Source organism: Thunnus albacares, chromosome 13, assembly GCF_914725855.1.
Source record: "Thunnus albacares chromosome 13, fThuAlb1.1, whole genome shotgun sequence".
Classification (NCBI taxonomy): domain Eukaryota; kingdom Metazoa; phylum Chordata; class Actinopteri; order Scombriformes; family Scombridae; genus Thunnus; species Thunnus albacares.
In genome coordinates, this window is record NC_058118.1 from 16,985,894 (window position 1) to 17,009,414 (window position 23,521).

General features: G+C 39.1%; 2 protein-coding genes across 2 annotated transcripts in view; one reads left to right on the top strand and one right to left on the bottom strand.

Moving 5' to 3' along the window:
• unc119b (unc-119 homolog b (C. elegans)) lies at positions 1–20,389 on the top strand. The gene is made up of 5 exons (XM_044371500.1): positions 1–634; positions 16,480–16,593; positions 16,768–16,867; positions 17,037–17,209; positions 18,240–20,389. Exons 1-5 carry the CDS (start codon positions 364–366, stop codon positions 18,350–18,352), a joined length of 771 nt encoding a protein of 256 aa, XP_044227435.1. The 5' UTR covers positions 1–363; the 3' UTR covers positions 18,353–20,389.
• The window catches only part of slc13a2 (solute carrier family 13 member 2), a 12,422-nt gene continuing 9,007 nt past the window's right edge, over positions 20,107–23,521 (bottom strand). The window contains exon 12 of the mRNA XM_044371499.1: positions 20,107–22,601. Within this exon, the coding sequence (XP_044227434.1) occupies positions 22,476–22,601 (126 nt within the window). The 3' untranslated portion in view covers positions 20,107–22,475. The remainder of the gene's footprint in view (positions 22,602–23,521) is intronic.

Consider the following 23,521-nt stretch of genomic DNA (forward strand, 5'->3'; position numbering starts at 1 on the left):
CCCCTCCCCTTAACAGCGACGGCCATCTGCCGCCTCTTTTTCAATTTCAAAGCCAGCAGATTATTTCCCACAGACTCCCAGCTTCACTTAACACAACCGAAATATCGTCTCAGAGGGCAGCTGCGCAGAACGGAGTCCCGCTCTCTGCATATTGCGCTCAGCCAACGAGAGTCGGGGCCGTTTGCATGCAGCCCGTCTGCGGAGACAGACTGCAGGCTCATAAAGACGAAGCGGATTTGAATTAAGCACCGGATAACAGACAGCAACTGTGCATCCTTCGGAGAGGGAGGGAGGGAGAGGGAGGCAACTGTTTTGTATCTTGGAAGCCCAGGGTTAGGAGAGGGGGAGGAGGAGGAGCGGAGAATGAGCTATTCTTGTACCAGCAGAGGCAACAGCCAGGACCCATCAAGCGCTAAGAAGCCTGCCGGTAATAATCCAGGCAGAGATACCGGAGGCACAGACAGCAGCACGGACCGCAGCAGTAACGGCAGCCCGAAGCAAACGGCGGCGATGAAAGTGAAGAAAGGCTGCAACTCGACCGACGTGGGGGTCCCGGTGACCACGGAGGAGGACCTGCTCGGCAGCACCGTGATCACTCCGGAGGATGTTCTGGGCTTGCAGAAGATCACAGAGAGTAAGTTTGCTGCTGCTGCCGTGTCGGTTGTTGAGTGAGAGAGGAGGACAAAGGTGCTAAAATGTCACAGCTCCTATATGAATCATGTATGGCGTCATCACAGTGTCCCCTCATTTATGTAATCTATATAGGCCCTATTCAAACACATTATAATGCATCAATGGAGCTCCTTCTCTCCACATAGAGGTAAATGTTGCCAACCTGTCTGCAGATGTGCATTAAACTTCCTCATTTAAGTATCCCTGTGACCTGTGGAGGTTAAGTTTAGCACTGGAGGTGGTTGAGTGATGTTTGAAGAGTGTGGTGGTGTGAAGTGAATGGAATAAGTGCTGGAAAACAATATTTGATGCAGCAGTGAAGGAAGAAGTGTCCAAATGCAGCTGAACATGCATGACTTACATTTTATCCTCTTAAATGACATCATCCCTTGCACATCTTCATCATCAGGACGATTTGTTTAGAAAGGTGCAGGCACTAAGGTGACCGAGGGGTCATCCTTCAAAACGGCCTGTATGCTTCCTTTGCATTAGTTGACGTCTAGTTCAGATGTTTCAGATGTTTTCACTTTTCTCCTTCATTCCTCCCCAGAGAACTAAAACACTCAGGCATCATGTGTGTGTCTCATGTGCAGCAGAAAAAAATAAGATTTGTTGAGAGATATAATCTAAAGATCTCCTGTAACTCAGTGGAAATGTGGAGAAAGTGATCTAGTTGGAGTTTTGCAGGTTCATTCTGCAGCCAGGTAGCTTTTAACCTCAGCAGGAACGATATATTCACCTGCAGATTACAGATCTAACATTCAAAATGTTGGTCTTTTTAAGTATTACTTTGCTTTCTAAGCACATAATTTAAAAACTTGTTGTGTTTATCTAAAAAAGACACTGTATGCCATCTTTAAACACAAGTAGAGCTGGTTATTCACTCATAAACAAACCAATTTGATAAATATTTCCAAGGCAAAGAACCTTTTCTTCCACTTATGACATTCTGATTACCATACTTGTTGTTTAAAAGGCCTGAAATACTTTCATTTGCATATTCATGTGTAACACTGAAAATGAAGATGATTATGTAGCGTATTATTTAATGCATTTGCTTTTTAATTATGTCACAACTTTAAATCTCAAACAAGCTTCTTATAACAAAACAGAGGGAGAAATAGCAGCCAGGAAGCTCTTATGTGCACAAGAACATCTTCATCTATCACCAACTCAGGTCTTAAAACAGCAGTTAGCTAACAGGTGACCAGGAGGGCATTTGACTATTTAAAGGCCGGTAGCTAAATACCTGACTTACACAACGCTGTTACATTAGCTGTTACAATGCAAACTGAGTGTGATAACATGCAAACACGCTGTCAGTCAATCATGATCTTCTCTGAGGTGTTTTAAAAGGTGTTTGAACATTTAAACTCACTTTTTTCTTTATTCATTTATTTTAACTGAACACAGTTCCTCATGTGAATGTGAGACGTCATAACAAACACAATGAGTGCTCGTCTTTATAGTAATAAATTATTTGTACTCGAATCATATTTTTCTGATCCCTTTCCCTCTTTTTCCTTATTTGTATTACTCTTTCATGTAGCTCAAGACAACACAGGAAGTTTATGTTCTGATGAGGAATGAGATCCTACATAATCACAGCTTATTGAGTTTAGGAAGAGGAAGAGCTCTGGGAACATCCTTTGGCTCGGCTCGTCCTCCGTCTTTTACTGACGGTCACTGTTGTGTCTGTAGTTGTTCTAGTCTATCAGGGACAAGAGATGCACGTGTGAGTGTCTTGTCTTTGTGTTTTTATCTGTAAGTCTGCTGCCAGTGATCCCCGTGAGTGAGTCTTTGTGGGGATTGTCATCCAGCTGACGCATCAGGGAGTATCGTAATGATTCTGTCTCCCACCCTATTAACGGTCTTGGAAACTCGCACTTTCCCTTCTCCCAGCGTTGTCGCCGGAGGCAAGAAGAGGCATGTGTGAATCACCACAGCAACATGGATACACGCTTGAATCACTACGGCAACGTGAAGCATCTCCCCTTGGTTACAGCCAGCGGAGCGTGCATCTCTGTTCTGTTCTCCCACACACTTCCTCCTCTACTTCCCCTTTCTTTCTTTCCCCTCATCTGCTCAGCTGTTCTGTAGTGTGGTTTTGCTGTCACTTGACACACATACAGACAAATATATATATACAGACACAAACACATACACGCCTACTCTTCACAGTTTCGTGCGGTCAAACAAAGCAGGAGAGAACCTGAGTTCTCTCCTCAGGGGACAACCACTGAAGCCTTTCTGTTGTTTTGTGACTCGTCTGCTGTTTCTCGCTGCTGGTGCACATTCTCAAGTGGCTGAAATTGATTCCCCCTTTAAGTGGCGCGATACACAATTGACAACACTAAGCACAGCTCAGACAGACTGGACAGCTTTTTTTTTACTCTGCGGTTGTTTGAACCTGCTCGCAGCACAGATGTTTCAGCATCACAGGAGAGGACGTTTGTGTCAAACAGACTCTCAGAAAAGTGACTTTCAAATAGCATAAAGTTGCCACTAATTATTTCGTGCTCCGTCCATCTGGTAATCAAAGCAAGCTGCTAAGATTAATTAAGATTTGCATAGACAGAACAGGCTTTCTGCTCAGTTGACTGATCTGATCCAAACTGATGTTCTTAAGTGAATCTTAATCTGCTGCATCATTACAACCCTCTGAGCTGCAAGAAAGGCTCCTCTGCAGACACCATGATTGTGTTTTGGTCCTGTTAAGGCTGCAACTATATGTTATTGTCAGTATGATTATTTTTGTCCAGTTAACCAGTCTTCTTCCTAAAAATAAATCAGAAACAGAATTGTTTGTTTTGTCTTAACCAAGAAATATTCAACTTACAATATGAAATAGAGAAAAGCTGTAATTTGTCATATTTTAGAAGCCGGAACCAGCAAAATAACTTAAGAAACTAAAACTTTTTGGTCTGACCAGTACTGGATTCCTAAGGCTGATATTGATATTTGAGAATTATAAAAAAAAAGTTAAAAAAAAGTTATATTAAACACTCTATTTTTTTACATAAACAAATATTTTTGATAAAGATCCTTTGAATTTGGTTATTTAAGATGCGTGCTAGAAATGTAACTCGTCACTAGAGCTTTGGTCAGCGCTGAGCTAAATTCAGTCTTTCTGAGAAGTCTGAGAACAACCAGCAGATGGTCAGCAGCATGCAATAAACACAGTCACGGACAGTCACACCCATGAACAGCACTGGTGCAGTTTCATAACTTTAAATTGCAGTTGAAGTCAGATGTTTACATACACTTTATCCAAATACATTGAAACTCAGTTGTTGACATTTAATTGTAGTAAACATTCCCTATTTTAGGTCAGTTAGGATCACTACATTATAGTAGAGTGAATGATTTATTTCAGCTTTTATTTCTTTCATCACATTCCCAGTGGGTCAGATGTTTACATACACTCAGTTAGTATTTGGTAGCCTTTAAATTGTTTAACTTGGGTCAAACGTGTCAGGTACCCTTCCACAAGCTTCACACAATAAGTTGCTGGAATTTTCCTCCTGACAGAATTGGTTTAACGGAGTCAGGTTTTTAGGCCTCCTTGCTCACACATGCTTTTTCAGTCCTACCGACAAATTTTCTGTTGGATTGAGGTCACGGCTTTGTGATGGCCACTCTGCTACCTTGACCTTGTTGCCCTTAAGGCATTTTGCCACAGTTTTGGAGGTATCCTTGGGGTCATTGTCCATTTAAAAGACCCATTTGCGACCAAGCTTTAACTTCCTGGCTGATGTCTTGAGATGTTGCTTCATTATATCCACTTAATTGTCCTTCTTCATGATACCATTTATTTTGTGAAGTGCAACAGTCCCTCCTGCAGCAAAGCACCCCCACAACATGATATTGCTGCCCCCATACTTCATGGTTGGGCAGGTGTTCTTCGGCTTGCAAGCCTCCCTCTTTTTCCTCCAATCATAACGATGGTCATATGGCCAAACTTCAATTTTTGTTTCATCAGACCAGAGGACATTTCTCCAAAAAGTAAGATCCTTGTCCACATGTGCAGTTCCAAACTGTAGTCTGGCTTGCAGTGGCTTCTACCTTGCTGAGTTGCCTTTCAGGTTATGTCGATATAGGACTCGTTTTACTGTGGATATAGTTACTTTTGTACCTGTTTGCTCCAGAATCTTCACAAGGTCCTTTGCTGTTGGTCTGGGATGCACTTTTCGCACCAAAGTACGTTCATCTCTAGGAGACAGAATGCGTCTCCTTCCTGAGCAGTATGATGGCTGGGTGGTCCCATGGTGTTTATACTTGTACAGATGAACGAGGTACCTGCAGGCGTTTGGAAATTGCTCCCAAGGATGAACCAGACTTGTGGAGGTCCACAATTTTTTTTCTGAGGTCTTAGCTGATTTCTTTTGGTTTTCCCATGATGTCAAGCAAAGAGGCACTGAGTGTGAAGGTAGGCCTAAAAATACATCAACAGGTACACTGTCAATTGACTCACATCAGAAGCTTCTAAAGCCATGACATCATTTTCCTTAGTTTTCCGAGCTGTTTAAAGGCACAGTAAACTTAATGTATGTAAACCTCTGACCCACTGGAATTGTGATAGAGTGAATTATAAGTGAAATAATCTGTCTGTAAACAATTATTGGAAAAATTACTTACTGTCATGCACAAAGTAGATGTCTCTGACTTGCCAAAACTATAGTTTGTTAAGATGAAATCTTTGGAGTGGTTAAAAAATGAGTTTTAATAACTTCAACCTAATTGTTTGTAAACGTCGACTTCAACTGTACATTTCCTGAGTGTCTTAAAAAGGAGATGCAGTGGTGAGACTTTTTTTTGTCATGACAGTTACAGAAGCGCTCACACAAATGTGACCGAAGCAACAGTGTGAACGGGCCTGTGAGCTTTGAGGTTTTTGGTGTGAAAGCAAAATAACCAAGCGATGATCTGTGAGCATCCAGAGCTCACATAACCCACTTAGGCTTGTACTCTTTTAGCAGTGTGTCGGTGCAGATCTGATGCAGTTCAATGCTCTGTGCTGTTAAATAGGGTAGCAGGTGATGAAAACAGGCCAGTTTTATTTGCTTGTCAAGATCATTGTAAGATGACACAGATGGCTCATGCTGCAGATGTCCCCTATGTTTCATTAAACAACATAAAATCCACATTTTTGGCCCAATGTGACTGTTTTTCATAGAGTTTATTTACACAAAATGTTCCTCATCTATCTCATCATGCCAACAGGAAGCAGTTGCTCACCTGATGTCATGACGGTGAAGCTGTAAGTCGTGTGAAATTAAATGTGACGTCTAACTGCTGCGTCCATACTGTGTCTGTAGTCCTATGATGAACTCTCAGACTCTCTTCCTTCTCTCGTCTCCCCATCCTGTCGTCTTTTCACTGTCCCAAATTTTGAAATCATCCCCATTTTTGCTGCAGCACTGTTACCACAACACTGCGGTCAGCAACTCACAACTTAGGTCAGAAGGGCAGGGACAAGATGTGTCACTCCTTGACACCTACATGCTATCAAGCTACATAACAGTTCACTGTGTTTGGGAGAGATGATTGTTATGTATCGTGTCTGTTTTACACTAAGCAGTATCTGACAAGATGCTTTGGTATTAAAAATTCAAGTTTTCTAAGAACTGAATGAAAATCCAACAATGTAGTGGCCACAGGACTGTGCATACACTTTATGGACTTTTTTTGTGAATAACACCTAAATATTCTTAACTTGCTGCTTTCTAATCAAGAAAAAGAGAAAAAAGTAAGTCAACTTTGCAAGAGGAGATTTACATGTTTAATAGTTATACAGGTGATGAGAACATATTGAATGAAGTCATTTCTGAATGATGAATGCAACATTTTTCTGTGTTTATTATTGTATTATTTAGTGGTGTAACAATGAATAAAAGTGCCTCCACTGGTATTTTTGCCAAGGCAGAAGTTTAAGACTTCAAACTCACAACCTTGCTGACACATGCAGCAAGTTTTGTGAAAACAATGCGAAGAGTCTTGTTAGCAGCTCTGTGACGCTGCAGTTAAGCACAGTGGTGCTTTGCTAAATGCTAGCATCAGTATGCTAACATGCTCACAATGTCAAGCTCAAGTTTGTCATTTGCGCAGAATAAACACAAGTCATCTGTACAATTCAATACTTACAGTAGGACAGTGGCAGGCAAGTAGTGGCCTGTAGGCCAAATTTGGCCCTCCAGCAAAAATATTTGGCCCCCTGATGAAAGCTTTGTTTTGACTTTCATTGTTTTCATCAAAACTTTTGCAGATTTTTTTCACAAATCCGGTGTAGATAACAAAATAGATACAATGTTCATGTAATTCCCAATGAAACTAACTTAACTAACTAAAATAATTAACCTTGCTCCTACAGCTGGAGAAGCCTCAAAACCATGGTTGCACCACGCTGTTTGAACAGTGCATGGTGCTAAGACTAAGTCTGATTAACCTGCCAGTAATGAAATTTAAACGTGTGAATTCTAACATTGTTTTAATTTAACTGCTTTAGCCCGTTGGACCAGAACGAATTTGTTCTTTGTTCATCATAAATAGGAGGCAGTCAAACAGAAATGGTGTGTTGATGCAACAACAACAGTGCTTTCAATTAACCATAAATGAAGCAGGCCGCTGTTTATTGTGTATGGATAATCAATAAAGTATGTCTCCAGTCTGCATCACAAAGCATAAACTCACTCATGAGTGATGCTAACTTTGGCTAATTAGCACTTAACACAAAGTACAGCTGAGGCTGATTGGACAAATTAAAATTTAACCTGATGATGGCATTAGAGGACAAGTCAATGATCACCAAAGTGATCACAATTCATCCTGTGGGTGACATGAATGTCTGTATCAAATTTAAGGCAATCCATCCAACAGTTGTTGAGAGATGTCACTCAAAAACACAAATATTACATGTACAGTGTATCATCCTCATGGTGGCGGTAGAGGAAATGTCACCAAGCTCAGTGGGATACATTGTCTGAGGATCATGAATGTCTAATCATCTAATGTTGAATTATTTCAGTCTGGACCAAAGTGGCGGACAAACCAATGAACTAATATCCCTGTTTCAAGCTAATGAGTGACTCTGTTGAAAATCTAATGTCCAATGTTGATCCAGATGAACAGTAAAGTCAGTAAATAGACTGCTGAATTTTTGCTGATGTTCTGCAAATGCTTAAAACATCTGCGGCACTCCCATCTTTCTCCGGCCCACATTGCAAACTAAAAAAGGAAGTTGTAAAGTAACGATGAAATGACTTCTTCATTTCTTGTTGAAACAGGATGTTAAGAGAAAGAGAGAAAGGGCTCATTCAAGAATTGCAAGCACTCCATCAAACCCAGTTTCACAGTCTTTTCCTAGTTACCATCCTTACTGCACGCTTGCATCTCTCCGTCCTCGTCTCCCTCCGCCCTCGCAGCATTAACCCTGCCCCCTCCCTCCAGTGATTAGTTGGATTTGCCTTCATACAAGAAACTAAACCGGATTAATGTGAGCTGTGTTGGGCCTTATTGCTTTCCTCCTCCCACCGAAGCGGTGGATCCCCTCGTTACCAAAACAGACCAAAGTATTTGCTGTTGATGTTGTCATATTGTCATCATTACTCTGTTTTACTGTAACATCCTGCAGGTGTTCAGGCAGATAGTGACTGTGTTTCCCATATTCAGTAAAGGTCGGCCGATGCTGAAATTCAAAGACTAAAATTGGCATCATATTTTAGAGAATAATATATCAGCTGATGTTCTTTTTTTTCACAGATGACATCATAAGGAAAACATGTTGGCAAAGCTCTCTCGGTTATTCAGGGGCTCTGGCATAAATGCTGTATATACGTACTGAGGAAATAAGATATTTATGAGTAAAAACCTTCTGGATAAGCAGGTATAGCTAATGGGATGGATAAATAAAAGCAACAATGACATTTAATACAACAAAAATAGAAATTTTAAAATAGTAAAATATAGTCAAGTATACATAAAAATACAGGCAATTACACATTTTTTGACTTTTGGTGGCTCTAATTGTCTGTATTTTAGATCAATCTAAAAATACTGTAGGTGTTGATGTGTTAAACGCCATCATATCCTGTTCATGTAGTTTACATGAACTATAAACAATATACTGTATTATTTTGAAACATCATGTAACTTTCTTTTTTTCTTTTTCTGTCTGACTTTTCACACCAGTTTGATTCTGTCAGGATACAGAATCAAACAGACGTCACGAGATAAAATCTGCTGTATGTTTGTCCACATGTGGCAATCTTGAATCTGACCTGTAACTTAAAGCCGTGACCGCCACTGTGAGGTGTGCAGGAGGGCAGGAGATGTGTGGTTGCCACGCCGACAGAACCGAGGGCTCCAAGGCAGAGGAGGGGCAGAGGTCCAGGAGTGGTTTTATAGGAGCTGGCTGTACTAGATGTGGTTGAGAGACACTCAGCGGGGCTGAAGGGAAGCTCATAGCTCATGTGGGATAAATGCAAAAAGTAGTAGTGTAGAGCAGCGGGTGTTAATTGCTGAACTGAAACACAAAATGGGCCTCATGCAAGAACATTTTCATATTCTTATCATAAATCTTTCACTTTTTTGTGAGTGTTCACCAAACTCTTAAATGCAAACATTTCCTAAATTGCTTGTTTCAACCTGATGATCACTAACATAGTTGATGCCCTCAAATTTCTACCTGTTCTGCTCCGTTTGTGGGGAAGTTTAATTCGTAAAAACATCACCCAAGAGTAAAAAGAAGACACTTCAGCAGTGTTAATATTAGTATTAGAGACCTGAAAAAAATGGAAAATATTTCTACAGTTGTCATCTCTGTGTGATTGTGATGAAATATTTTAAGGCTCAGCTTTTACTCATTACTACAGAAAGATAGATTGATTTGAATTGATTTCCACTCAAATTTATGTCCCCATGCATCCAATTGTCGTGTTTCCTGCAGCAGTTGCAAAACAAAGTCCTCTGGTAATAGTAATAATAATAGTAAGTGTAAGAAAGGGGAGAAAATGCAAATGAGTTGCTGATTTTACACAGTTGTCCCTCCAAGTGTAAAAAACACTGTTTCATCATCACAAAGTGTTTGTGCTCTAAATGGTATTTTTATTAGCCATGCTAGCAGCGACACTATGGGGATGGCAGTGAAGGTCGATCACTTTTGTCCAGATTGATTGGGTGGATTGTCAGGAAATTTGGAACCACTACTAATGATGCTTGGAGGTTGAATCCTAATAACTTTGGTGATCCTTTAACTTTTCCTCTAGCACCACCATGACATTGAAATTTGTGGTTTTCCAACAATTATGTGAAATTTGGACATAAAATTGGTGTTAATTTCACTTTTTATCTAGCATCATCATCAGGTTAAAATTTCAGTTTCTCAAAAACTAATGACATCATCCCACGAGCTGTGCTTTGTTTTTACTGCTAATAGTAAATGTCAGCATGCTAACAGTAAACTAAGATGGTGAACATGGTAAACATTACACCTGCTGAAAATCAGCATGTTAGCGGTGAGCATGTTAGCATGCTAATGGTAGCAGCACCACACTGTGCCACAGAGCTACAGGTATGGCTATAGACTCTTAGTCTTGTTTAAGCCGATTTTCACCCCTTAACTCATTTTTAAATGTAGCAACAATAATAAATAAAAGAGCGCTAATCATTTCAAACTGTCAGAAAACTGCCTTCACTTTCACATTGTACAGTACTTATTTATTTATTATTTATTTGATAGGGACAGAGCACATTAATGAACATCAGTATAAAATACAAGATGCTGGAGTTAGCAAAAAATGCTAATTAATATCCGTTGTCTCAAGGCAGGTAACAAAAACAGAAACAGTGTAAGTAACAATATGCAAATAAAAATATACAAATACACAAGTAGAAAAAGACAAAATACATTTATTCATGTATTTATTTGGACCATGTACAGTGTTAAACATAAATGTTACCATTTGATGTACTGTACCAGAGTTAGTTTATAGCTAATTTTCATCTGCAGTCCCTTCAGTACATCACAATTAAAACATATAACAGCACAATAACAAACAGTACAAAGCAAAAAACACACAGGACACATAATACAAAATACAAAGCTACACACAACAACACATCACATACAACCACAATGTCAACTAGAAATTGTACACATGTCTGGTTAAAAGTGATCACAGTTCTGGTTTGTCTTGAGCAATTGTTTGAGGGCACTCCCTTATTGCAAGTGATAGGTCATCCCGATATTTACTACCCTTTCACTGACAGTGCAGTTTGTCCAAATGTGGTACCTAATAAACCCACAGTATAAATAAACCTTGAATCACTCACTTTTCCATACAGTCAGGTTTAATTAAATGTGAAAGCCAAAACCTTGAGAGATTTTTACACGATTAAATGTGTATCTTAGTCCTAAACTTCCAGTGAGGATGGACCCGTAGTGAAGTTGCTCTTCCTCAAGTGGGACAGACTGAACTAGATCCCATTATCAGTGTCAGCTGTAATGTTCGTCAGCGTGTGTGTTGTGTTTATAAGCCTTTAATATGGTTTCATGTGATCTTAAACCCTCATACTGGAAGGTTCCTAAGATCTGTCCTGTCCCAGCGTTATTTGGGTAACTGCTAAAAGGAGCTCAGAACGGTTTATTTTGGCTGAATGTAGGTCATATACATACAGTACCTGTTGAACTGTGTACCAGACCTCATCTTGTAACCCGTTGACACATCTGCAGTGAGGGGACAGAAAGGATGTCAGCTGAATGATGACAGAAATGATTCAAAGCATAAAAAACTTTTTCTGATAAACAGTCTCTTGCTCTCTCAGTATGTGCTACTCTTTAAGTTCACTTTGGTAAATTAGCTGCTAATAACATAGCATCAGCTTTTAGCTTTATCGTTAATATATATTGTTGAAGTAATCCTGAAGAAACACCCAGTTAATATAGTGGTTTAAGCATGTGTGGTTTACTGTATACTCCAGCTGTGTCAGCTTTGTGGGCAGCAAACACTCCTTGAGAAGCAGGTGTTTCCGTTTACAGTGCAGCCAAACAAACATATGTTCTTTTTTTCAAGTCAGTCAATAACAATCTGATTTCATGCTACACATCAAGCGAGTAGTTTTCTACACAGCAGCAGGAAGGAAGGAGTTAGTTCCCTCACTGAGACGTTGGATGTATGCAGCTTGTCACTTGCAACTCTTCATCTAACAGTTCAGTGTGGATGCTCTGTTTTTGTTACATTACAACCTTAAACATACCACCTTACAACCATAAATGACCATTGTCTTGTTTTATAGACATAGACACAGATTTTTGATGAGCGATTGTAGTCAGCGCTATTTTTGGTGACAAATACATTGAGTTTCTTCTGATTGATGCACAATAATTGCCAGCAGTAGGAAATGTTCAGTTTGCATTAGCATTTACTTAGTGCAGCACTGATGCAACTAGTGAATGACAATCGCTGAGGCTGTTATCAATGAAAATTACACTGCATTTACATATGAAGGCAGTTTGAATTCAGTGTGGGAATGGCAGACTCCACCACTACCAATATAAATACTATATAGAGAGATAATTTACTGAATGTAAATATCTTGAATGGCTATTGCTGAAATAGAGTTGATCATTAATTGACTTTAATTAACTTTAATTGACAAAAATGGGGTCAGATTTCATGAAAATTTTAAACTTTAATAGCTGAAACTGAAAAGTAACTGACCAAAAAGAAAATATATATTTGGAACAACAATGACTACAAAGATCTTGAACTCCAAAAGGTCTTACAGAGAGGTGCTATTCTTCATTCACTACTCTGTAGTAGAAAATGAAAGAAATTTTACTGAATGTTTCACACATTCGGTAATTTCTCTTTCTGTTGTCACACTATCAACCATTAGGTCCCAAAAAAATGTAAAAGTTATGAAAAACCACATCATTGAAATGTATTGGTGCTGTTCATATGTAGCAGCTAGACGATCTCATTATAAAATATTAGATCTGGATACATTTGTCCCGTGATGAAGACAGGAAATCTGAAGTGGTTGCAGGATTTTGTTGATACCTGCTGATGTTGAAGTTTGAAGAAGATGAGCTTCCTGTTTCCCAGCAGTGTTTGACCGCTGCTGAGTTCACACTTACAGCTCGGCTTTTAGTCTGCGTTGCATTATTCATCCTCGACTGAGGTGACCAGATGCTCCACACTTTGAATTAATATACTGTAATTTCACTTACGGTTGGTTCAGTCCAAAACACACACACACACACACACACACACACACACACACACATTCTGTCTGTAGGTGCTTACTATCAGCACGGTCCAGAAGGAGAGCTGACAGTGATAAACAGGAGTCTGTTGGTGGCTTCAGTAGCAGCAAGTTATCCTCAGATGGCTTTGTGTGACATTGTGTGTGTGTGTGTTTGATCCAAAGTAACAGACTGCATGAAATTAACAACAAGCACCTCAGGTTTAGTGAGACAAAGTGCGAGCACACACACAATAAACTCATTGTCTCTCATTCAAACACATTGTCCTCATGGGACTTCATTAGGGGGCTCAAAGGTATCTATTAGCAGTAGGTTAGCAAAAGGACAAGGACAACACCAGCTGTGGTACAGTTCATCGTACATATGTGCAGATGTACCCTCTGCACACATGCACGTGCACACACACACACACACACACACACACACATACATAGATAATATATGTTGTTAATTACAATAATGTGGCTGCTGAGTGTGTTTTTGTTGTCTGTTTGTGTCATGTGAACGTGGGGACGCTGTGTGACTCTTCAGGTGTTGTCAGTTGTGCGTCGCTGTATGCGGAGCTGATGTGTTTAGAAGAGCCGACCTCAGCATTCAGACTGACAGAGGAGCAAAGGCATCTCAGCGTCACCCCGGATCAGATCAGCTCGGTCAGGAACGCTCACCTCGAACAGTAAATGGGGTTGACAACATGCTGTGACTCGCGGGTACGGTTTGACTTCCGGGGACGCTCCAGCATGAATACATAAACATGAAAAACAACATGCAGGGAGCGTTGTGAATAATCCTCCTGGGGGATTAATGTAGAATGAAAAAAAAAGAGCAGAACCAAAGCAGCAGGCTTAAATCTGTTATCGACTAACAATACCTTCATCATACAGACTCCTGACCTTCACAGTATTTCATTTATAGCACATTTCACATTTAGGAACGCTGGTGATCATTCTGGCTGCTAGAGATTGTTGTAATACCACCATGTTTCTGTAGTTTCCAGCAGCAGAGTTTGTAACTGTAACTATTGGTGCACATGTCTTAAACATACTGCTTTGTTCCAGGAGTCACTGGAGGAGATGAGCACAAAGTGCTGTACTTTTTTTTTGTGTGTGTGTGTAACACAGTCAGACGTTTTTGTTCCTCTATTTTCTTTGCAGCAGGTGAATCCTTAAAAGCTTTTCTGTAAGATATTGTTTTCGGAGATCACTCTCCGGATGAGACCGGACAGTCGTCTCAGCAGCTAGCAGACCGTCTCCCAAGATGACCAGCCAGTCGACATCCATCGTCATGCCAGGGAGAACAGTCTTATCTCAGCCAGCCCTCTGATAGTTTACTTGCAGCACTGACGTCTCTGTAGAGTTTTGAACATAAGATATAATTCCTCTTGGAAGATACATTTTGGTATTTGAATTGCAATCTAATATTTTTTGCTGCTGAAGTTAAGATTCATGTTTTTATTGAACAGTTAAATGAATTATTTACATACTTATGAATATTATATTACATTTCTGCCAAGTCCGATCCACTAGATGCCTCTAAATTCTACACGCTGCACCTTTAAAGGATAGTTTCACAATTTTTCAAGGTTTTTTTTTCAAGTTTTTTGCTACATCCCCCCAAATTTCCCTTGAACTTCCTTTTTAGATGTTAAACAGTTAAATGAATTATTTACAATTTTAAAAAAATATTAGGAATGGAAATGAACAGCGTTTATGTGTATGGTGTTGTTGTAAATATACATTACATTGACGATAATAGATGTATCTGTTAGCTGCATCTCACAGTCAACATAGTTTAAAGCTCAGAAAAAGCTTTTTTTGCAGGAAAAAGTTAAGTCAATTTTATGTGTATAGCCCGACATCACAAAGCACAAATTTGTGTCGGGGGGCTTTACAATCTGTATAACAATACAACTCCTCCTCCTATACTTAGAGCCTTGATTTGAATAAGGAAAAACTCCCTTAAAAAACCTAAAAAAAGAGGGAAAATGGATGAAACCTCAGGAAGAGCAACAGAGGAGGGATCTCTCTCCCAGGATGTACAGACATGAAATAGATGTGTGTACAGAAGTAGACCAGCCTATCAGTGGTATTGATGGACCTTTGTTTCAAGATTATTATGTCACACAACAGGTGAACCATTGTGTTGAAGTTATTGACAAGAGGCGCTGCTGTTATTGACTGTCATGAATTACAGTTCACAGCTGGGAGCTGATGGTAGCATCTGGAAATATCATGTTATTGTTGTTTTAATGGTGAGAAGCTGTCGCTGTCGATCGGTGATAAATACACAGCTGGTGGCCTGTCAGAGCTGCCATCGTTAGCCATTAAATCATCCGTGTCTGCACTGATGGACGTCCATGCCTCAGCTGTGTTACTGTTGTCTTTGAGGAAACAGATGTTGGCCGTCAAAAGAAACAGCAGAACATGAAGAGACAACCGCACATATGAAGCTAACAGACGGACACGGATGTAATCAAACATGTTTACTGATGTCCGCTCAGGTGCTCAGACCTGCAGTGATCCACTCTCACATCCCTGAAACAATGTCATCTCTTTATATATTTCATTCACCGACATCATGTGAGCTTTCCGGTTGCGAATTGGGGCCTCAGTGGTGGTGATGGAGAGAGGTTGCAGTTACACATGCTGGCCAGTTGTATCATTGGATAGAGCAGGAAGTGTCTGCTCTGCTGGGGAACGCTAATAAGCACTGACACTGCCTGGTGAGGGCAGGAAGGATTAGAGGAATAAAAATAACTCTCCTTTCTTTCTTACTGGGTGCATGTGTGCGCCTGCATCGTTGTGTTCAGGAGGAAAGCAGCTCCTCCGGTACAGTTTTATTGAGATTTATGTCAGAAATTCACTTAAAATGGTCAAAAAGAAATTATTTGACACTACAGTAAATATGATTGATTTTTCAGTATTTGAATGTTCATTGCTGGAAAGCAGGTTTTGGTTTATGTCTTCGTGTGTGTGAGTGTCTTAGTATATTTTTATTTACAAATACACATTATCAGTATAACCAGGAGCAGTTTTACTCACTTTTAGAGCATGAATTTTCTTGTTAGTGTGGTCGATTCTCAGTATTGTTGTCTGTTCATTAAGAAGATTGAAAGCAAAACAGTTCTTGACTTGACTTTGGTGCAAACAGTGTTTGCAGCGGTTTACTTTTACTTTCCTCAATGTTAAACCAGCTTTGTAGCAATTATTTGTTTTCATTCATTTGTCAAATATATTAATTTTTAAAGCTCTATGTGTAGAATGTCTATTATGGCAGCAGATGTGATTTGTTTGTTTGTTTGTTTTTTGATACGACCACTTGGGGGCACCAAACTCTGAAATTTCCAAATGCTTCACATAGTGGTTTTAAAGGAGGAGATCTGGATGTGTCTGCAGCAATTTGATCAGAGAATTAATATTCTTGATGTGTTTTTACTGAACATATGTTCTTTGTGTTTCAAGTACTTTCTTTGTCTGTAATCTCCAGTTAATAAAAGTGGTTTCTAACTCAGTCTCTGACACTGCTTCTCCCTTTTTCTCTCTCAGATTATCTGTGCAGCCCGGACGAGAACGTGTACAACATCGACTTCACCAGGTTCAAGATCAGAGACATGGAGACGGGCACAGTGCTGTTTGAGATCACCAAGCCTCCATCCACAGGTGAGTCATTAAAATAAACTGTGGATTTGTTTCACTAAGCCTTTATCCATGAAAACACATAATAAAGCATCATATCTGTAGGCTGCACTCACACCCACTAATCATATTTGTTTTCAGTCAACCAAATTACCTTTCTAAAAATATTTTATTTCATTTAACTGATCCTCACTTTAGACAAAGCTGGGGAGAAGAGGGATATTGACCCGAACGCCGGCCGCTTTGTCCGCTACCAGTTCACCCCCGCTTTTCTCCGACTGCGGCAAGTTGGAGCCACGTAAGTATGAATGTGTGTGAATCGTTATTTACAAGGACGCAGTTACCAGCAGAATTATTATCGTCTCCTCCATCTCTCTCTTTGTTTTATCCGTTTGTCTGTCTCTGTCTTTCTTACTCACCTTTTTCTCTCTCTCTGTCTGTCTATCTGTCTGTCTTCGTCCCTCTAGCGTTGAGTTCACAGTCGGAGACATGCCGATTGAAAACTTCAGGATGATCGAGAGACATTATTTCAGAGAGAAGTTGCTCAAGAGCTTTGACTTTGAGTTCGGCTTCTGCATGCCCAGCAGCAAAAACACCTGCGAGCACATCTACGAATTCCCACCTCTGTCTGAGGACATTAGTAAGTCTACACACATGCAAACACACACAAAGACTCTAGAAACCACAGTATGGAAGTCCTGTGGTTCAGATAGCATGCATGCCATTTAGTCACAATACTGTAATTGGCAACTTATTCTGTCTGTGGTCATAGTTACTTCTGCTTTTACACAACGCTTCATTCACAGGTGTTATTAGCTATCGTGCCTTCATCAGGTTGGTTTCAGAGGGTTGTTTACTGTTTTTTCATATATAGTTCATCAATTAGTCACATGACTCTCGGATAACCATATAGACAAGTTATACAAAACAGCGCAAAATACAATATTTACTCTAAATACAGCAGAAAATTAACAAAAACACAGTATATTCAAATCTGTTCCCTCTCAGCTCACTCACATGAATTATTTTATCTGTTTGCGAATATCCAAACTAAATAGATTATTACTCTAATACTGTGTTTCCAAACCTTTTTGACTGAAATTAAGCAACATCTGTACTTGTGACCTTTCATCCCAGATTAAGGCTTCAGTGTTGACATGAATTGTGATCGTTAGGGCTGCGGTTGATGATTGTTTTCATTATCGATTAATCTGTGTAACTGTAGTCTGTAAACCCTAATCTGTCTTCAAACTACTAAATTTGACTGACCAACAGTTAAAAACTTAAATATATTCACTTCACAATGATATTAAACAGAGATTAGCAGTGAATCGTCACATTTCAGAGAATGTTTGGCATTTTTTGCTTTATTACTGACTTGAAATGAATTAGTAAAACAGTTCGATTACTTTTCTGTTGATCGACTAATTCATTAATCGACTTATTGTTTTAGCTCCAATGACCTGCTCAACAAATTCTTTCTCACATTGTTTAATTTGAAGGATTTTTATAACCCTAAAAAAGTGAAAGTATCTGGTATTTCACAAGACAAAATGCACAAGTCAGAGAAAAGAATCATATAAAAAATATCTATTTTTTCTTCCTTATGCCTTTAATCATCTTGGGAACAAATCCTCTAACAGCTGTGATGTTTTTGTTTGTGCCCGCAGTCAGAGAGATGATCCTGCACCCGTACGAGACGCAGTCCGACAGCTTCTACTTTGTGGACAATAAGCTGGTGATGCACAACAAGGCGGATTACTCCTACAACGGTGGAACGTAGAGACAACAGACCGCCAGGAGAGACAGGTGGATGTATGGACTGGCCTGAGGGACGATCAGAGTACACTGGTGTGTGGTGTTAACATCCTGTCAATCCAGTAGTCTCTCTCTCTCTCTCTCTCTCTCTCTATCTCTCTCTCTCTTTCTCTCTTTCTTTTTCTCTCTGTCTCCTCCGCTGATCAGCAATGGTCCTGCTCGTCACGAGAACCATCCAGAAAACGCCCGTACAGATGTGTCAGTTACCGTCTGTGTGTGTGTGTGTAAGCATGTAGAGGTTTGTGTGTACATGTCAAAGCCTAAAAAAAAACAACACACACAAACACACACAGGTTGCAGCCTGCTACAGAGCTGCTGTAACACAGTGTGTAACATGATAAACCAGCAAGTAAAGAAACTTTTAGGATGGTTCGTGCTCTTTAGCCACGTCGTAGAGTAAGAAAGAAAAACTTTTTTTCTCATTCCTGTACATGTTAGGCTTTAGGAGCAAATCTAGCGTCTATAAAAGTGTGTTTTTAGGAGTTAAATAACAGTTTTGGGAAACAATTTCACAGATAATGTGAGTGTATGTGTGTCTGTGTGTGTGTGTGTGTGCTTTTTGGAGTGTGTGTGTGTGTTTTTGTGCTTTGTATGTTTGTCTGTGTGTCGACCAGTATGTCAGTTTGAAGCATGATTACTGGTCTGGTAAAAAATATATTACTTTGAACTTCAGTAATGCTCAAATAGATTTCCAAAACCTAAAATGTTAGCACATTTTCTACACAGTTAGGCAGTAGTTAGTGATTTTGAATTTAAACTTCCTGTTTCCCTTTGTTCCTCATTTATTTCTCAAGTCATGTGACCTGTATTAGCTGTAGGACGTACAATATGTGTTAATTGTCTTTGCTCAAAGCACAACATCTCTACAGAGCTAACAACGAGGAAACTTGTAAAGGTGAGCTGGTCAGATGTGACCATAAACGTACTTTGTCATCTGTGTACCAACTCGCTTTTCCAGCCTCGTGTGGCTTTGTCTAGGTTATAAAGAAGTTGTTAAAAACTTTTAAGTTGCACTGTGTGTGTCCAAGTTAAAGTTCCGTCGTTTGGAAACTCTTCATAAGAGAAGAAAAAGGAAAAAAAAACTTGGATTTGTAAATGTTGATATTTTTCAGTCAGGAACGTGATGCAAAAAAGGAAGTTCAAGGGAGATTTGGGAGAATGTAGCAGAAGTCGTTTTTAAGAACAAATCACCCTGAAATCTTATATTTTCTCTGTCTTTTATGTTGTTTTCTCCGATTTCTGCCTCTCATACATTTCTATCTCTTACACATTCCTGTGAGCGGCAGCGTGTAGATCGGTTGTTGTTTGAGGGCATTTATTACACAGATCACACATCAGATCAATACCTGAACTGTCTCTGGATGCCTCTAAACTGTAATATGCAAACATCAGCTTCCTCTCTGTTTGTGCTGAGAGGCATCCTGGCTCAAATAGTATCCAAATTGCTTTCTATTTTTCAGCATACCAGCTCATACAGTCTGTTTTTAAGCCCTTAAAAGTGTTTAATCACTTAAGTGATTCTATTTAAATTGCAGTAAACTCCGTTCATCTATTACTGCAAGTGTGTTTAAACAGACGCTGACATTTATTTGCAGATAATTATTTGAATTCCGATCAGCACAAGAAAATGGTGGAAATTATATTAGATTCAGATTTATATTTATATTCTCCTCATCTCCTCAACATGATCAAATCTGGATGATTGTTTTTTTTTCCCTAGTTTATTGATCCTGCACTAGTGACTGATGACTTACAGAGAAAAGAGGGTGAAATGAGCACGATGAGACTCTGGACTCTGTTTGTTAATCAGAAGATAAAACAGATTGACTTGAATGTCGAAAAATATAAAACTGAAATGTAGAAACAGATTTATTTATGACTGATTGTGACTCATGTAAAAAAAATTATTTTAAACTGATGTAAAGTTTTTGACAATTCAAAATGTCGTTGTGACTGAACAAAAGTAAAATAAATAAAGATTTATGGGACTTTTTGAAATATCGAAATGTCTCGACTGTTAATGTTGTGCAAGTCAGAGAGAATCCAGTTTATTCACATGATGATGCTTTATTTTCACACTACAAATGTCTCTGGTACATAAAAGTATAATGTAGAGAAAAGAAACACATTAATGCAGCGTGTTGGGAGCTCTGCTGGGACGTTCTGTCTCTCTTCCACATTTTATGTTTATTACATTAACTGTAATAAACACAGCAGATACTGATCTCTGCTCTGATTGTATCCTGTTGGCAGCCTCTTATCTGAGAGTTATCCTTCAACCAACCTTCACATCTGAACACAGTGTACAAATATTAGTAACACCTTCCTATTAGTGAGATTTGTGCACTTTTGCATTTCTCTCACGTGTTTTCCTGAATGTGTAAAGACGTATTTCAATGTCATCTGAACTTTGTGTACATGTTCGCCTTAATTACAGGAGTGAGTATGTTAAATGGATAGTTTGATAACTTGGAAAATATGCTTTCTCAGCAATTTATTTTTATGATGAGAAGATTGATGCCACTCTGTCTGTACATATCTATCCATTCAATGTGACGGTGCTATCAGCAGCCAGTTAGCTTAGCTTGGTGTAAAGACTTGAAAAAGATGGAAACAGTTGTCCAAAGTTAGAGAATACACCTACCAGCACCGCTAAAGCTCACTAATTAACATGTTATACGAGGAGGGGACCCAAAAATACCTGGAATTGTTCAAAAACTGTCATTATAAATCTTTCTAATCTCCTTCAAAGTACTCTCCTTGAGACGTGATACACTTCTCCAAGCGTTTCTCCCATTCCTTGAAATATTTCCTGTAGTCATCTTCCTCCCTTTCAGTCAAATTTTAGTTTCACTGAGCTGTAGGTATACACTAACTAGTGGTAAATTCACCTAGCGGGCATTTTTGGGTCTCCCTTCTCTTACCTCGTTTGTTAAAAACTGACTATTTCTTGGGCAAGTACAGCGATTTCCTGAAGTCCGATCATCACTGTGAGCGGAGACTCCAGGAAGTCACTGCGCCTTTTGTACGGATTAAAGACGGCTTTAGAGGAGCTGATAGGTGGATTTTGCTAACTGTTTCCAGTTTTTATGACTGTAGCTTATTTAGTGTACTTCAATTCAGCGTTCTCATCTAACTCACAAAAATAAAGCAAATAAGCACATTTCTGAAAATGTTGAACTATTCCTTTAATAGCTTTCACTTCTATTCCTCTGGGGAGCGTCTAGAAATGTCAAGATAAAGATATGTAAACTCAATGCTTGTTTACGGTAAAAACTGTGACAAAAACACTGATAAGAAATCAAATATGCAACAAAAAACAAAACACTTAAAGTCCAAAAAAGGACCAAAGTAATAAGTTAAATTAACTGATACAATTAATTCAATTTCAGCTAATGTCTGCAAAAACAACTTCAGTAATTAATATAATCACATCATTTTAAACAATCAGCATTCAAACACACAGCGTACTGCAACTTCACATTATTTGTGATGGATAAATACATTAACAAGATGACATCACATGCAGTGAACGTTCATGAGGAAATGACCTCTGTTTTTTCTTTTTAAAAGCATCATTTCTCTCCTGTTCCGTCACTGGAACGACACGAGGAAGTACTCAACGCTAACAGTCTGTCTGATAACAGCTGACAGTCTGACAGCGCTTCAAGTTTCTCTCAGTTTCGGTTATAAATCCATCACAGTTTTTATATATCGTTCATAGTAATGCAGGTTTGATTATAATTAAAACATTGATTCAGAGTACCGAGAGTGTAACTGTTTGAGTCGTACTGAAGAAGATGAGTACACTTCACAGTTGTGGTAATCTTTGGTTCACCACTGCTGAGTGCAATGTATCCAAACGGCACATTATTCAGGATCAGGTTCATCTTTAAATATGTTTTTTACCACGTTTACTGCAGCCTACCATTCATTTCCTTCCCTTCTTCTCCTTCTACAACAATATAATCAAAGCTTCTGCTCTGCTCTCAAAATTCAAACTCTCTTCCTTCCTTTAAATACAGATTCTCTGTCATTCGCTCTCTCAGTCTCTTTGTCTATTTCTCTCTGTCCTCCATCACTCACGGTTACTCTTGTGTAACGTTGGCCCACTGAGGGAAGGTGCCCATGTCAAACATGGTATATCCCCAGGTGTTGATGCCTAAATTAATGGTCAGAATCCCAATGAGGTTCAGTATGAAGCCAGCTTTTACCTGCAGGAACAGACAGTCACAATCAGTTCAGTGTACAGTGTGAGTAAAGGTCAAAACCACAAATTAATTAGTATAAAAGTACAGATTAGTAATGTGATTAATTGATCTGCATCCAGAAATTCTCTTTTCAATTGCTCCAACCTTCCTCCTTTGTTAAATAACATATAGGCAGAAAATGCTTTAAACACAGGAGATTAAATCAGGGCCTGAATTCATTAAACTGCTACATATGATGTTTTTACTCACAAATTAAGAATCAAATTTCTCATGACTTAAAAATACTCTTGAATTTAAGAGGTCTCTTCATCACATCCCAGATAACTGCAGTAAACAGACGTGAGTCACACCTTCGGAGATGTTTTATAGTGATTATGCAAAATATAATTGGTTATGATGGATAATACATTAACTGAGGTGATATGTATCACTCAGGATAGGTGGTATATGAACATTTGATAGCATGCTGCACCATTTTTTTTCTTTTTGTTATTTTTTATATTCATCTTGGGTGCTAAGTTCTCCAGGTTGTTTTTTTTTTTGTTTCTATTTCAGCCAATTTCCTATTATTTCATCCCTATTTATATACTGAAGGATGAATCCTCGTCTCTGAGCATACATGTTATTAATCATGTAATCACTTAGAGGAGAGGTTCAAGTGTGCCTCAAAACAACAGTCAGGTGCCCAAATGAACAATGAAAGAGGTTTTCCTCGCTGTAATCATTCCTCTTGTTCATACTGGCTATTAAAAGATCCCCTTCAAATGTGCTTTCAGTGTACTGTAAGTGAAGGGGGCCAAAATCCACAGTGTGTCCACACAATCATTTTGTGCAAAAATACATTTAAGGTATATCTATATCTGAAGCTTATATGAGGCTTCAGCAGTCTGAGTTAGTCATATTAAGTGGATATTTTAGCATCA

What these genes read in the sequence shown, in the direction of transcription:
- unc119b (XM_044371500.1), top strand. Translation starts at nt 364, where the DNA reads ATGAGCTATTCTTGTACCAGCAGAGGCAACAGCCAGGACCCATCAAGC. An exon ending in CACCAAGCCTCCATCCACAG is followed by an intron (nt 16,594 to 16,767) that starts GTGAGTCATTAA and finishes TCCTCACTTTAG; the next exon opens with ACAAAGCTGGGGAGAAGAGG. An exon ending in ACCTCTGTCTGAGGACATTA is followed by an intron (nt 17,210 to 18,239) that starts GTAAGTCTACAC and finishes TTGTGCCCGCAG; the next exon opens with TCAGAGAGATGATCCTGCAC.